This window comes from Octopus sinensis, linkage group LG6 (genome assembly GCF_006345805.1).
Source record: "Octopus sinensis linkage group LG6, ASM634580v1, whole genome shotgun sequence".
NCBI classification, from domain to species: Eukaryota; Metazoa; Mollusca; class Cephalopoda; order Octopoda; family Octopodidae; genus Octopus; species Octopus sinensis.
In genome coordinates, this window is record NC_043002.1 from 89,321,491 (window position 1) to 89,335,577 (window position 14,087).

General features: G+C 36.0%; 1 protein-coding gene across 2 annotated transcripts in view; it reads right to left on the reverse strand.

Annotated features, from left to right (window-relative positions):
- Positions 1–14,087, reverse strand: part of LOC115212822 (lysophospholipase D GDPD1) — a 53,116-nt gene that overhangs the window by 18,840 nt on the left and 20,189 nt on the right. For both annotated transcript variants that reach the window (XM_036504147.1, XM_029781584.2), the window contains exons 2-3: positions 6,479–6,521; positions 2,153–2,288 (exon numbers count right to left, since the gene is read on the reverse strand). In XM_036504147.1, the coding sequence (XP_036360040.1) occupies positions 2,153–2,288; positions 6,479–6,495 (153 nt within the window). In that variant the 5' untranslated portion in view covers positions 6,496–6,521. The remainder of the gene's footprint in view (positions 1–2,152; positions 2,289–6,478; positions 6,522–14,087) is intronic.

The following is a 14,087-nucleotide window of genomic DNA, read 5'->3' on the forward strand; positions in this document are numbered from 1 at the left end:
AGTCTACTTTCAATGACAATATGCAGAGATCCCAATTTCTTGCTCTTATAAATTAATTTGTGAAGCATACTGAAATTTCTACATTATTTCTTGTTTTTTTTTTTTCCAATAAAATATCTGAACATTGCCATGTAACTTGGCTTGATAATAAGCATAAATGTAAGTGAAAAATTGTATATGTCAAGTATTGTCAGATTGTATGCATCATCCCATAATTTTAACAACAGTTTTAATCCATACTCATATGGGTTGTAGAGGTCCACCATACAGGTTATCAACAATGCTAAATCATCCATTATGAAGCTCTTGCATGGTTTTAGATTTAGACTGAAAGGGAAATGGACTTGGGAGAGACTTAGGGACATCCACTTGAACCTGAAAGTCTTCAGTAAGGATATTAATCTTATTTTACCCATTCCTATTAACTTGAATAGTTCTTGCAAGCCATTTAATCCTTACATTGTTTTTCAAATGATAACCAGAATACAAAGCTTTCTCTAGATCAGTGGTTCTCAACCATTTTTTTTTATGAATGGACCCCTTTGATTACAATTTTATTCTGGTGGGCCCCTACAGCCATTCAGTGTTTAAAAACTAGTTTCACAGATACTTCTTTCAAAATTCCTATTTTGCTTTTCACACATTCACTTGTGTAGGTTGATCTATGTAAAATATTAGAGGAAGAAACCTAGCCGTTTCTTGCAATAAATACATCATCATCATATAGCATCCACTTTCCATGCTGGCATGGGTTAGATGGTCTGACTGGAACTGGCCAGCTGAAGAATTATACAAGGTACCAGTCTGCCTAGATTTCTAAAACTAGATATCTTTCTTAATGCCATCCACTCCAAAAGTGTAGTGGGTGCCTTTAATGTAACACCGGCACAGGTGCTTTTATATGTCACTGACACAAGCCACAATTACAATTTCACTTGACGAGTCTTCTCAAGCACAGCAAATCACCAAAGGTCTTGATCACTTGTCATCGCTTCCGTGAGATCCAACTTTTGAAGATCATGCTTCGCTACCTCATCCCATGCCTCCTAGGTCTATCTCTTCTAAAGGTTCCTCCTACAGTTAGAGATCAGCACTTCTCTACACAGTTGTCCTCATCCATACGCATCACATGACCACACCAGTGCAGTCATCTCTCTTATGCCCAACTAAATCAAAATTCTTTTATGGACCTTTAAAATATGACTTGTAAATCCCTAATTTACTATTTTGCTTGCATGAATCCCCCACCCTGGGGTCATATGGACCCTGGTTAAGAACTTCTGCTGTTTTCCTATTTGTTTTCTTATGCTTATGTCAACCACCATTAGTGATTCATTTGTTTTATCACACATCCTTGATGCTGCAGTGGAGGTGGGAGTCACTGCATTCATAAATAAATGCAGACCATAATGCAGAACTATCAGATGAATCTTGAAAAAGTACTTTTGTGCTTTTGTTCCTGGAGCAATGCTATGAATGTTTTGAGTGTCTCAGAATTTTAGAGGGAAACAACAGTGTCGCTTGTTGTAATGTATAATTGAGAGAGTGTGCATGCCTATATTTGGATTATTTGCTTACTGGTTTTGTTTTGTTTTGTTTTTTAAATTTTATTTACTATTTATTTTTGTAATTATGTTCTCTTTTTTTCTTTCACTGAATTATTGCAAATAAATAAAATGGCATTTGGCTTTATGATGACTCAAACACAACTTTCAACCCATCTTGTGCTAAGCATTAAGAGGATTACTATCTTCAATACTTGATATTGTAACTAAATCAACAATTGTTTATCTCCATTTATACCTTTATATAATTTTGTGCAGTTATTAACAATACAAATACTCCATTCATCAGCGATAATGTATTCTACAATAAATTAAGCAAGGATTAAGGTCAACATCTCAAAAATTTTTATCAACACAGAATTATTTTTAAAATATCCTACACATCAAATAGAAGTTTAACTTTTATATAGGAACCACTATACATTTTGAAGTACTTATGTAATGTAAAGCTTATTAGACAAATGGATATATAACAAAATTATAAGGTAATTATCTCATTCTTAAAACAATATTCAGTCAATCAAGCAATAAGCAATAATGTACAATATACAGGAAAGAACAAACCTATGAACCTTATATCTACTCACTTTATAATCTGTTTGGGATATAAGTACAGCACAACCACATGTTCGAAGCAAATTGTTATCATGGCAAACAACAACTTGGTTGTCTTTAGTTAGATGACAATCTAGTTCCAACATTTCTGTTCCTGTGTTTGTAGCACTGTAAAATAGTAAGTCATTCATCATTTTTAAAACAAAGGAAAATTACTTTTGTTTGGTTTGATTTTACACTAATCCATAAAACACAAGATTTTTAATACTGACAATCACACGACTGGAATAATGTGTTTGTAGCAAAGGCAAGTACACTATTACTTGGGTTGATTTATAATGCGCAAGCTGGCAGAACTGTTAGCATACCAGGTAAATTGCTTAGCAGCATTTCTTCTGCCTTTCTATTCTGAGTTTAAATTCTGCCGAGATTGACTGCCTTTCATCATCGATGTAAACAACTTCCCCTACCCTTCAAAAACTGCTGGCTCTGTGCCAAAATTTGAAACCATTATTACTTTGGTTGAGTTAAATAGTTCAATCTAATTCATCATCATCATTTAATATCCATTCTCTATGCTGGCATTGGTTGAACAGCCTGACAGGAACTGGTAAGGCCAGGGGCCATACCAGATACCACAGTCTGTTTTGGCCTGGTTTCTATGCTTGGATGCCCTTCCTAAAGCCAACAACTCCACAAAGTGTACTGGGTCCTTTTTATGTGGTACCATCAGCAATGCTTTTTACATGGCACCTTGGTTTTAGGATCTCAATTCTGTTGTGGTGGTGGGTCTTCTAATTACTTATTGATTTATATAAATTCAAGGCAAAGAAAAAAAATAAATGTATTCAATATACCTCAAACTTGAATTTATAATATTTCTTTTTCAAGAGAAGTAGAATAAGGAAATCATTTCTTATTCAAAGATGTGAAAGTTAATAATAAAATGGAGAATGAAAAACCATTATCACTTAATTGTGTGACTCGAGAATCAGAGTAAAGTTTTGTGGAATGATAAAAATGCAATATTTGTTCTGGCTCTTTGTGGTCTAAGTTTAAATCCTGCCATCACCAAATTAGGTGGTAGACTTAATCTGTCAGTTGGGAACCCTTTTGTTACCATATTTGCTTTTTTAGATACTCTGTGTTTCTTTCAATTAATTTTAAGTAACAAAGAATTTAGTAAAATAACTTAATTATCATCAAGCTAGTGTTAGGAATATAAATTGTGACTAAGGTTTGATAGATGTTAATTCAGAACTTTTGAAAACAAGACATTTGTATTACAGAGCCAGAGGCAGTTTCAGGCGGATTGGTATCAAAAGGGTTAACACTACCACCTGGCTGTTGGATGCAATTAGCAAAGTTCACTCTGTGGCTGAAAGATACTTTCTTCCCGCCCTTCTCTGTGACCAGTCTTGGAAGTCTTGTAAAGGGTCATGGACGCTGCCCTTCTCTCTTGATGAAAAGATAAAAATCACTTGCAGGCTTTGATAGATTACTTTGATGCTAGAAATTGGATTAATCAATAAATTATGTTTGACTGATTGATTGATTAATTGAGAGAGAGAGAGAGAGAGGGGAGAGAGAGAGAGAGAGAGAGGACTGACTGACTAGTAGGCAAAAATGTTTTGCTAGACTAACTAATGAATTGTATTTTCTTTTTATTTGAAACTGATAAAGTACTAGACTTACAAAGAGTAAATCCTGTGGTCAATTTGTTTGACCAACAGCGGTGCTCCAGCATGGCTGCAGTCACATAACCGAAACAAGTAAAACAATAAAAAAACTATGCTATTTTAATCCCGAGCAAGGCTGGGTATCTCTGCTAGTAGTTAATAAAGATCAAAAGTGAAATCAGACTTAGCAGACAAGATGTAAAGATGGTTATTAGTGTTGCAAAGAATGTACCTAAGTAGAGGCCCCACTTTTGAATGTTTGGAGTGTATGAGGAGAGATGAGAAAGGTTGGTATGGATGTCTCCAATGTTTATAAATATTAAAAAAAAGGATAGATATCCCAATGGATAAATTTAAGGTTTTCTTTCCAGCATAATCCACTTTTCTTTCTCATAAGTGAATTTTGTGATTAAATGATGTTTGTTTACTTTTCTTTTATAAACAAGGTTGTTTGTTTTTTACACTCTCATCAGCCTTGATCAAGCAAACTTATGATCAAAGAACTCCAACAATGAACATCTTGTCATTCTTTTCCAAAGATAGCTTATCCATATTATCCAATATGTTTCAGATTGTTATTTATTGGAGATTTGGCAGCTATTTCCAGTAGATCAAGCAACGATGAAGAAGTTACTTTATTAAGTATTTTTTCTAGATGTGACTGAATTGTTAACCTGCTAATATATTAGCAAGTTGCATATCACTTCTTCACCAGAAATATCCACAATTCTCCTTTCTTTAATCACCCCTACTGGACCACATATGTTCTACACCACCTTTCCTAATCAGTTTTTTTAGAAAGTTCCTCCATACCCATGATTTCCCTTCAGGCATTGACACACAAATGTTTTAGCTGAAAACCAACCGAGTTTATTTCAATAATTAAGGAAGACCTATTTTTGTTTGTTCCTTCTTGAGCCATGCCTGGCTCATAAGGGCCAGTTTCCCGGTTTCTTGGTGTAAAGGTTCCCCACCTGGACAGGACGCCAGTCCGTCGCAGGTGAGCTCCATGATGCAGGAGGAAAGAGTGAGAGAAAGTTGTGGCGAAAGAGTCAGCAGAAGTTCGCCATTACCTTCTGCCGGAGCCACGTGGAGCTTAGGTGTTTCACTCATAAACACACACATCACCTGGTCTGAGATTTGAACACGCGATCCCTCAACCGCAAGTCCGCTGCTCTAACCACTAGGCCATGTGCCTCCAAGGAAGACCTATGCAAGTAACAGACACCAACACTCCTCTGCAACGAGCTGCCCAGAGCAATGAGCAACATTCAGCATGCTGCGCATGCTACGGACAACTACAGGGGAAAGACAACAACAACTCGAAGCTACAACTCAGCGAAGGGTTGCACGAAATTCCTACTCAAGGCCATGATCCTCACATTGGTCAATGACAGCATTCAACTATGATCCTACAATTGACTACAGTGACGTTCAAATAGGCTGCATGTTCACAATCTGCCCATTTTGCAGAGCTAAAAAGTGGACTGGAGAAACTCCCGGCATGCGCTGCTCCACCTGTAAGATTACAGTACCTCTTCTACAAAATCCTCCACCCCTTTTGACTGATCTTTTGACATGTGTAAGCATTCGACTTGTTTGGGCATGCTTATGTTAAAAAACAATTTTAGAGTAACATTTCTCTGTAAAGACACCAGAAATAACTGACCAACGAAAAAACAGTGAAATCAAAAAATATACCCAAATACTAAGCGAACAAAGAGGAACCATCCCGCTTCCATTGCGTGTGCACACACACACAGTCACACAAACACACACCCACCCTTTTACATAGACACACACATATATTCATACAGAGTTGAAACTGTTTGATTTATTTTTTCATCATCCCACTACCAAGTATGACATTACCCCTTCCTTCCTTATTCATCTATCACCCCTTCCTTTCTCATTCATAGACACAAGAGTATTATTAGAGTAGATTATCTCGGTAACCATGGGCGCTATGAAAAAAATACAAAGCCTAGGATCACCACGGGATCATTCTTCACATCTGTGTAATTTTTTTGTCCAATTCCACCCAGTCATTTGATCGTGAATCCTAAGACAAGAAAGAATCGTCCATGTCAAATTTATATGTATAGATATTTGTGTGTGTGTGTGTGCACGTTTGTATCCCCACTATTGCTTGACAGCTGATATTGCTGTGTTTATATTCCCATAACTTAGCGGTTTGGTAAAGGACACTGATAAAGTACTAGGCTTACAAAGAGTAAATTCTGTGGTCAATTTGTTTGACCAATAGCGGTGCTCCAGCATGGCTGCAGTCACATGACTGGAACAAGTAAAACAATAAAAAAACTATGCTATTTTAATCCCGAGCAAGGCTGGGTATCTCTGCCAGTAGTTAATAAAGATCAAAAGTGAAATCAGACTTAGCAGTCATTTGTGTTCAACTTGAAAGTTTAAATTCATTAAGAAAAAAAAATACCTTTAATTAATTTGGTTAGTTATATATGTGGTTACACCTAACCTGTCAAAGCAAAACCCCATTAATATTGCCATGTTTATCTAAGTTTATATTTTCAAATATTTTCTATTAGATCTGTAAGTCAAGATTAAATTAATTGATTTTAATGAAGTATGAAGTGGTGAAATAGAAAACATTTGTACATTTTTAGAGAAAAAAGAATTAACTGAAATCATTAATTTACTCACTGTCGAAATGCAGTCATTGTATTTTCCAAGTGTTCACCAGCACCTATTATTGGAGACAAAAAACGAAAAATATTTTTTAACGCAAGTATGCATACATATAACTGATGTAATTCTCAAAAGGAGGCAACATATAAAAGCTTCAGGTCAGTGGCTCAGGATATTTTTATATGCTGGTATTCATTTGTTTTAAATAGCAGCATCTATTAACCCTTTCGCTACTGTATTTATTTTGAGATGCTCTGTATTTGTTTCAATTACTTTAAATATAACAAAGAATTTAGTAAAATAACTTAGTTATCATTCAGCTAGTATTAGGAACATAAATTGTGACTAAGGTTTGGTGGAAGATTTTAATTCAAAACTTATGGAAACAAGACATTTGTACTCAGAGCTAGAGCCGGTTTCAGCCAGGTTGGTAACGAAAGGGTTAAAGGGAAGCTTAGAAAGACCCAAGCCTGAAAGAATGTTCCAGAGTTCAAAAGCCTATGGGTCAATAGATCTAATTGCTTGTTAGCAACAGAGAGTACAAAATTCAAGTGCCATTTGGAAAATGGTGAGTGATTTGTAGGAAAAAACTTGATATTGTGTATTCAGTATAAATACATAAGAATTTCTTGTAGACTAACAGGAAATCAGAACTTTGCTATGACAGATAGACAGTAGTAATAGCTGTCATATGAAACTTAAAATGGACATCATGAACTCTGACATTTCACTAGACATAATTGATACTGATTAGTAATGGAATTGGTTGTAAAGAAAGTATAGTAACTAAAGTTGTGGTATTCAATCTTTGTGGCAAACTGGAGACAAAATATAAAATTCCAGTATCTCACATGGAAAGTTTAAATAAAATGGTTTTAAAGTTTAAAAATTTAGAAAAAAATCCAGAAAATTTATTGGTTACTTTGTTTTAAAAACCTATTTGTGTATAACAAAATAATGAATAACCTGTTTAAAAAGATGCTAAAAGCATATTAATAAGATAAAAAAAAAAAAAAGCTAGCTTCAAAAACCACATTAATCCCAAACATTTTTCTTGGCTGCAACATAATTATACATGCTTGTGGGCAACCAGCTACACAAGTGAACCCACCTCGCCCACTTCTTTGGCTTTCATCAGAACCTAGGCGGGATCTTTTCGGTTTGAACAGCAGTTTTTTCTAGCGGTGTCATATGAAATTGTCACCTATAATTATGACCCTAGTATCGATCTATTGCATTTCAATCTGTTTTAGGGTTAGGGTTAGTTAGGGTGGGTTAGAGTTTGGGGTGGGGGGGATTGGTATCTTTTTTTCTTCACAAATGTAAATAAACCCAATCTGTTTCTTAAACGAGGGACATATTCATACAGCACAGAATGTTTTCACCTCAATAGACGTCATTGATTGGTTGAAATTGCAGAAATTGAAGACAAAAAAAACAACAAATATCTCACAAACTGTAAAATTTTCTCAATAAAGCCAAGAGAAAAAGATGTTTTATAAACACATTCTACCAGTATATGAAGTTTAAAATTTTTTAGTTATGTGGAAATTATTTTAAAAACTGCTGTTCAAACCGAAAAGATCCCCTAGGTGGAGAAACTTCAAGAAAATGCAACATAGTACTGCATGTGATAAACCCCTGTATGTTGGATTACGCAGTGTGTTCTTGAACTAGGTGAAGCTGTTGCATATCTGACATACTGTACATATAGCTTCATCATCATCATCAGTTTGTACATAATTTTTCAATATACTACCTCTATGCAAAGAGCTTGTTCTATTAGAACTGACTGTTAGTACACAAAAACAATAAGAAAAAGTTTCTTTCTCCATAAACAAATACAAACTGTATGAAACATGTACATGAATTGCGATGCTATATGTTTGTCTTTTTTTTTTTTTTGGTTTGTTCCTTCTTGAGCCATGCCTGGCTCATAAGGGCCGGTTTCCCGGTTTCTTGGCGTATAGGTTCCCCACCTGGATGGGACGCCGGTCTGTCGCAGGTGAGCTGCAAGATGCAGGAGGAAAGAGTGAGAGAAAGTTGTGGCAAAAGAGTCAGCAGAAGTTCGCCATTACCTTCTGCCAGAGCCGTGTGGCGCTTGGGTGTTTTCGCTCATAAACACACACATCGCCCGGTCTGAGATTCAAACCTGCGATCCCTCAACCGCGAGTCCGCTGCTCTAATCATTAGGCCACGTGCCTCATATGGTAGTAATATCATCTCATTCAACAATGCAAGGGCACAATCACAGTACTTATCAAAGGAACAAATATCTATGTCACTATGTAATAATCCTTTCAACTATAGGCACAAGGCCTGAAATTTTGGGGAGAGGGTGCCAGTCGATTACACCGATCCCAGTGCATAACTGGTACTTATTTCATTGACCCTGAAAGGATGAAAGGCAAAGTCGACCTCAGCAGAGTCTGAACTCAAAATATAAAGACGGGCAAAATACCACTACGCATTTTGCCCAGCATGCTAATGATTCTGCCAGCTTAATGCAAGTAAAACCTTTAAATTTGCTACACATGCTAAGCCCAACACAAACTCTCAGGATTTTTCCTAGCATTCATAACATAGATAAAAACTTAAACCAACTAAGAAATATCTCAGTTCTGATCTGCTACTAAATCTGTACAAAGTTCAGGAATCACAATGGAACACTGTACTCACATGTGAGATAGTACTGCTTCTACATACACACACACACACCCTTGACCCCTATCTAAAAGAAAGCCATCTGACTGATTAGTAAACGTTTATTTACCAAATCACCACAATCTTTGATCCATAGGTATGCTGTCTCTCTACACTTTTTCTTTACTATGAGACAATGGTTTCTGTTCCATAGCAGTATTTGCATACAAAATCCACCAAGCCCATATAACACCTCCTCTGCTTTTATACAGTACCTTGTACCACAGATCTTTTCTAACTCACTAGCACTATGACCCGGCAACATCGGGTCATAGTGCTAGTGCATGCATATACAGCTGCGTGCGTGCGCACATACACACAAGTACTGTCCAAATCTCTGACCAATCACATACAGCTAGCTGGCATTCAATTGGCGTATCAAGTTTCGGGCATTTTGATTGGGTTTTGGATAGAAAATTCACAAAAAAAGTCACTTCTATTGATTTTTTAATGGCTTTGCGGGGTGACTGGGGAAATGTAAAGATGTGCACGACTACCCTTGGACGGTTTTGAATGAGCATAGAAAGTGCGAGCCCTCTAACTGAAAAATTGTGGATTTGTATAAAGGACACACACAGACATTTTGCCGTTTATATATATAGACTAGCAGTATCACCCGGCGTTGCTCGGGTTGTAAGGGAAATAACTATATAAGCATTTTTAGAGAGTTATAGCCAAAAAATAGCAAAAAAATGCATTAAAAATTGAAAAAAAATTAAGGTAAATTTTTTTTAAATCGTTGACACATCGTAGATATTTTTAGAGAGTTACTTCCCTTATATAAAAGCGAAAAAATGCATTAAAATGGAAAAATATGATGGTAAATTTTTTTTAAATCATAGACTCATCGTAGACGCGCGCTAATACCCAGAAGGGCTCGATATGAATCACGACTATAAGATACCCGCTTTTGGTTAAACTGCACCGCAAAATGTGGGAGTAGTTACGAATCTAAATCGTAGGAGACAGACACACAACTTCACTCTTATATAAAGATGCTTTTTTTTTTCAGTCATAGAGTTAGATTTATGAAGGTCTTCAGTAGAAAATCCTTCGAATTCTGACTCGCTGCTTGATATAATGAAATTCGTATCCATTTTTTGTCAGAATTACAAATTTTGAAAACACAATAGGAACAAATTTCAGAAAAAAATCTCCCATAATTCACGGAATTAAAATTACACTTCGATTTTTGTACAAAACTGTATTTGAAGTGTTTACGAAGTATAATACGTGTTTTCACGAATGTACTAAAGAGATTTACTCTGATATTCTCATTTAAATATGAATAGGTAAATTCGGGCGGTTTGGTAACGAAAGGGTTAAACGGATGCATACATTTATTAATAACTATATATAAGTGTCGTCTGTTTATACATAAACACTGTTTCATACTTTCACTTTAGTCTTCCTCAAATCACTCTGTCGCTATTTACTCTCTTCCAAGAACATTTTCACTCACTCTTATCTCTTAGCTTGCCATACATTTTACTCATGTATCTATCAGCGTGATAGACAGAAACAAATATTACATCGCCATCACATTCTATTGTCTACCTGTCAACACACACACAGTGAATTAGTTTCACTTTATTCGTTGCACACTGTGTGTGTGCGTTTGCGTGTGCTGTAAACCAGACTAAGAAAAGCATTTGACATACACACCAGAATGTGAGTTTTCTGTAAATTTTGCTTAATTGGAGTTTAAATTTTAAAAACTGGACCTGGCATGACCCGATGCATTCTACTCTTAAAAATGCTAGGTAAATTGTAATTGAAGAAATCCTATATTGTAGATTTCTATAAGTGACAAAGGGAGGCAGATAAAATCTGCCTTTTATAATAAGAGATTCATTCTTTCCCAGAACATCAATTCTTTGACATCCCCTATCCCACCCACTTTTTACTTCAATTTAAATATCCATAGCATTCTCACTGTCCTATACTGCAGAATAAACCATGATGCTAGTTGATAATTCTTTATTTAAAATTGAATGTGTTTAGGATTTCAGATTCTTTTTTTTCTTTTCAACTTTTGGAATAATGTACAGTTTTTCTTTTTTTTACTTTTCATTATTAGGCGTAGGAGTGGCTGTGTGGTAAGTAGCATGCTTACGAACCACATGGTTCCGGGTTCAGTCCCACTACGTGGCACCTTGGGCAAGTGTCTTCTACTATAGCCTTGGGCCGACCAAAGCCTTGCAAGTGGATTTGGTAGACGGAAAGTGAAAGAAGCCCGTCGTATACATATATATGTGTGTGTGTGTGTGTGTGTGTGTGTGTGTGTATATGTTTGTTCCCCAACATCGCTTGACAACTGATGCTGGTGTGTTTACGTCCCTGTAACTTAGCGGTTTGGCAAAAGAGACCGATAGAATAAGTACTAGGCTTACGAAGAATAAGTCCTGGGGTTGATTTGCTCGATTAAACGGTGGTGCTCCTGCATGGCCACAGTCACATGACTGAAACAAGTAAAAGAGTAAAAGAGAGTCACAGGATATCTATGTTTAAAATGAGACCATATTCTCATTTGAAACACAGTGTAGAGTGCAAAGCATGTTGTACATAATGCATGAAGGTATTGCTATGATGGCTTTGACAATAAAACGGCACCAACATAACTGGGCTATACAAGCTCAACCTAGTGTGCGTGTGAAATCATTCCCAACAGCTGAGAGTCCAGTGCATGACCTACGACATTTGTATACCTGTCAGAAACTTTCCCAGTCTTTCTAGAAATTTCCAATTGTATGCTTCTTTCACTTGAAAAACTTTGTGTCAACATATTCACTGTAGTGAGAATCAAAAAACAAATTAAAAATAATTATACAGAAGACAACAACAACATTAGTTTAATGACTAATTTTCATGTGATATGTTTTTCTAAATATGCTATGGAATTAGTGTTAGAGAAAAATTATTTCCTGTTGATAATTGCACATGCCTCACCCAATAGTTTTAAAACTTAAGCAGATCAAACTGGAGATTTTCCAATAAAATACTTCAGTGTTAAGTTACTGTTTCTCATAACTAACTTATATTACTGTCATATAATGCCCAGCGGTATTTCGACTACTGTTACGTTCTGAGTTCAAATTCCGCCGAGGTCGACTTTTCCTTTCATCCTTTCGAGGTCGATTAAATAAGTATCAGTTACGCACAGGGGTCAATGTAATCGACTTAATCCCTTTGTCTGTCCTTGTTTGTCCTCTCTGTGTTTAGCCTCTTGTGGGTAGTAGAGAAATAGGTATTTCATCTGTCTTTATGTTCTGAGTTCAAATTCCACCGAGGTCAACTTTACCTTTCATCCTTTCAGGGTTGATAAATTAAGTACCAGCTGCATACTGGGGTCAATCTAATCAACTGTCCCCCTCCCCAAAAAATTTTGGGCTTTGTGCCTAGAGTAGAAAAGATTTATTACTGCTCACAAAAGTAAATGGACAATAACAATGTGTTAAAAAGGCAAACAAGCATCCACCCAATTGCACACTTCAATAAAAAAATGTTTAAGGTAACCCAAACTACTCATGGTATTACCATGGGTGACCAAATGGCTGAGGCACAACCAAGCACCTTCATGAGAATCACCAAATACTTCAGTCAGATGAACCGCTAACGATAACAAAAACTCTGTTGTCAGCAACACAGTTCCCCTGGACATTTCAAATGTCATTAATCAAAAAATATAATTCGGCAGAAAATTACAATATTTCAGATATTTGCACCACTCAGCTATGGATTCAGTAACCCCCCACCTCTACCACAGCATTTAGGATATGTGATGGAGTGAATAAAAACCACAAATAATGGAATCACATATGAGGTATCCACCTCTAGCCCAAAGTCTAGAACCAATCTCATCAGGCCTAGTCATCCTTAGATAGCCCCACTGGCTCTAGCACTGATTGTGGGTATTTTACATTGAGCAGGATTTGTTTCATGATTAGACTCATCTCAGTGGCAACCAAACCAACCTGCAAACAGTTGACATGACAAGATATGAAAATCCCCAAATCAAGGAGCTAAACATACTGCTTTCTCTTTACATATATCTAAAAGTAATGGAAATGCAGAACCCCTTTCGTATAAATAAGCCACTAATGGTTACTGTAAGCAGAGCATCAACCTAATCCCAAAGAAAATATAGCAACAGCTCTTTCAATAAAAACAGCGTGAAAGAAAAATATGATTTATTATTAAGACGTATTTATTACAACTTTTTGTAATAAAATAGTAAGCAATAAAATTTAAATGTCTATAAATTTCCTTTATTTCAGTTGGGTCAACCTAAGCCATTTGGGTAAAATAAGATACTTTTTTTGCGATGTGTGTTTATTTTTATGCAGCACAACTTTTGCCAGTGACCAGGTTGCAGTTTCGAACAACACTGTATTACAAACAATAAATATTTAAGTGAAGTTAACAGTATTTGTGTGTTTCTGCATGGCTAACCTGTATTTTCCATGCCGCAATCTTTTTATTTTTTAATGGTCTGATGGCTGAAGCTCTGGCCATGGTCTTCACATGCCTGGGATCTTTTCGGTTTGAACGGCAGTTTTTAACATAATTTCTAGGTAACTAAAAAATTTTAAACTTCGTATACTGATAGAATGTGTTTATAAAACATCTTTTTCTCTTGGCTTTATTGAGAAAATTCTATAGATTGTAAGATATTTGTTGTTTTCTTTTCTGCAATTTCAACCAATCACTGACGTCTATTGAGGTAAAAAAAAACACTCTGTGCCGTATGAATATGTCCCTCGTTTAAGAAACAGATTGGGTTTATTTACATTTGTGAAGAAAAAAAGATACCCTTCCCCCTAACCCTAAAACAGATTGAAATGCAATAGATCGATACTAGGGTCATAATTATGGGTGACAATTTCATATGACACCGCTAGGAAAAAAACTGCTGTTCAAA